General features: G+C 59.5%; 1 protein-coding gene across 1 annotated transcript; it reads left to right on the top strand.

Annotated features, from left to right (window-relative positions):
- The first annotated feature begins 422 nt into the window (after window positions 1-422).
- On the top strand, window positions 423-2,352 carry GPR4 (G protein-coupled receptor 4). Its single transcript, XM_012653323.1, has one exon. The coding sequence runs from the start codon at window positions 1,128-1,130 to the stop codon at window positions 2,214-2,216; it is 1,089 nt and encodes a 362-aa protein (XP_012508777.1). The 5' UTR covers window positions 423-1,127; the 3' UTR covers window positions 2,217-2,352.
- Window positions 2,353-2,759: the final 407 nt, after the last annotated feature.

Below are 2,759 nucleotides of genomic sequence, written 5' to 3'. Positions count from 1 at the left end.
TAGCGTTAGACTGGTCTGACATTTCCCGAAGCATATTTGTACATGTAGCAGTTTTATAGTTTCTGGAAGAAAGTTCTCAAATCTGAGTTGGGTCTTTATTTTAACCTATATCAGGGAAAAAATCTGGCTGGCACCTCAAATCCGTGTGAGCAGAGATCTGCTGCTTAGGATGGGACTCAGGGAGGCACTGCGGGGTGTCCACCCTCTGTGGTCCACGGGAGCGTGGGGTGAGGGGATGTAGGGATGTCTGTGACTCCCCTCACCGCTGTCCTCTCTCCCCACAGGCACTGCACGGTCAGCTGTGAACTGCGCTGTCAGGCGGGGCCGCTTCATCCCAGCCCCTCAGACCCCACCGGGACCAAGCCAAGTCCCTCCCCTGCCCCCCTCAGATTCCCCCTTCCATCCCAAACCCTGCTCTGATCTAGCCTTTACTCACCTCCTTCCTGTTTCCTAAAATCCCTTCCCACAGTCCCCAGACTGAGCCTTTCCTCTCTGTCCACCCCCCGCAGGGCACCTCCTGTTCCGTAATCACCTCCTCGGGTACTCTACTCATTTCCTTTTCTTCTACTGGTGTCCTAGGAAATGCCAGCACTCCCACCTGCATCGCCCGGTCCTTCCAACACTCCCTAACTGTAGTCTGTCCTGTCTCAACACCCTCTTGTATATTTCCTGTGCCTTCTAGAACATTCCGCTCCCCCTGCCATTACCTCCACACCTACCACACTTACCTCCTTGCTCCTCTACGAACATCTTCCTCTCACCACTGCCCGCTGGTGCCTCCATCTACGCTAGAAACACTGTCCTCGGCCAATTTTTGTGTCCCCCCCCCGCATTATTGGGTCCATAGACACCCCCTTGACAAAGCTCTTTGTTAATCCGCCACCCAAATCTCCCCGCTGTTGTCACTCTGCCCCTCCTCCAGGCTTCCCCTCTCGGGCGCTACCCTTCCCTGCCCAGCCTGCCCCTCGATTCACAGTCCGGCTCCTCTGTTCCCCGTGGGCTGCCTCCCACCATGTTCCCCTGAGCCTCCAAGGAAGGGGCTCAGGGGGCCTCATGGCCTCCCGCTCCCCGTGGCCCCACAGCCCCCGCGGGCCAGGGGAAGTGTCTAGGAAGCCCCAGTGCCGAGGATGGGCAACCGCACGTGGGAGGGCTGCCACGTGGACTCGCGTGTGGACCACCTCTTCCCACCGTCGCTCTACATCTTCGTCATCGGCGTGGGGCTGCCCACCAACTGCCTGGCCCTGTGGGCGGCCTACCGCCAGGTGCGGCAGCGCAACGAGCTGGGGGTCTACCTGATGAACCTCAGCATCGCCGACCTGCTGTACATCTGCACGCTGCCGCTGTGGGTCGACTACTTCCTGCACCACGACAACTGGATCCACGGCCCCGGCTCCTGCAAGCTCTTCGGGTTCATCTTCTACACCAACATCTACATCAGCATCGCCTTCCTGTGCTGCATCTCGGTGGACCGCTACCTGGCCGTGGCCCACCCGCTGCGCTTCGCCCGCCTGCGCCGCGTCAAGACGGCCGTGGCCATCAGCTCCGTGGTCTGGGCCACCGAGCTGGGCGCCAACTCGGCACCGCTGTTCCACGATGAGCTCTTCCGAGACCGCTACAACCACACCTTCTGCTTCGAGAAGTTCCCCATGGAGGGCTGGGTGGCCTGGATGAACCTCTACCGGGTCTTCGTGGGCTTCCTGTTCCCGTGGGCGCTCATGCTGCTGTCGTACCGCGGCATCCTGCGGGCCGTGCGGGGCAGCGTGTCCACCGAGCGCCAGGAGAAGGCCAAGATCAAGCGGCTGGCCCTCAGCCTCATCGCCATCGTGCTGGTGTGCTTCGCGCCCTACCACGTGCTGCTGCTGTCGCGCAGCGCCGTCTACCTGGGCCGCCCCTGGGACTGTGGCTTCGAGGAGCGCGTCTTCTCGGCCTACCACAGCTCGCTGGCATTCACCAGCCTCAACTGCGTGGCCGACCCCATCCTCTACTGCCTCGTCAACGAGGGCGCCCGCAGCGACGTGGCCAAGGCCCTGCACAACCTGCTCCGCTTCCTGGCCAGCGACAAGCCCCAGGAGATGGCCAACGCCTCGCTCACCCTGGAGACCCCACTCACTTCCAAGAGGAACAGCACGGCCAAAGCCTTGGCTGCTGGCTGGGCGGTGGCTCCACCCTCCCAGGGGGACCAGGTGCAGCTAAAGATGCTGCCACCGGCGCAGTGAACCCCGACTGGTGCAGAGCCCCCAATCCTCCGGTCTCGTCCCACACTCCCTTCTCTCCTGGTCTGGTGTATGCAGATTGTATGTAAATAAGGCTCTGTTAATATTCATAAGATTACAAAAACAGGAAAAGAGTGAGGTTGATGTGTCACTGGTTAGCGACCATCCTCCACCGTGACTCCCCAACAATTCAGCGCAACTGTGCCTAGCCCTGTGGTGCTGGTGACACAGCGTGAGACAGCCCTGGCCCTGCCCTCGTGGGCTCCCAGACCCCATCGCAGTCTGGAGGTCATGGAGGGCGTCCTGGAGAAGGGGATGAGTAAATTAAGTCAAATGTTTGGTTTCCAGAAGGTAAAGATAAAAACAGAAAGAGGTTAAAATTTTTCCAACAAGGGGGCAGAAGTCTGTGACTCAAGGGGAAGGTGGAAGGAGAAATTCGCTGGATCAAAGTCGTTACGTTTACCGTTGGGAAGCCCCCCGGTCATACCGGGGAGAAAGTATAAGACAGGGCAATTCTAAGGTTCTAGAAAAACAGCATTCTCCAAG

Source organism: Propithecus coquereli, unplaced genomic scaffold, assembly GCF_000956105.1.
Source record: "Propithecus coquereli isolate 6110/MARCELLA unplaced genomic scaffold, Pcoq_1.0 Scaffold42, whole genome shotgun sequence".
Lineage (NCBI taxonomy): Eukaryota > Metazoa > Chordata > Mammalia > Primates > Indriidae > Propithecus > Propithecus coquereli.
This window is presented reverse-complemented; position numbering and strand designations above follow the sequence as displayed.

Excerpts from the sequence above, each read along its gene's own strand:
- GPR4 (XM_012653323.1), top strand. The coding sequence starts at position 1,128 with ATGGGCAACCGCACGTGGGAGGGCTGCCACGTGGACTCGCGTGTGGAC.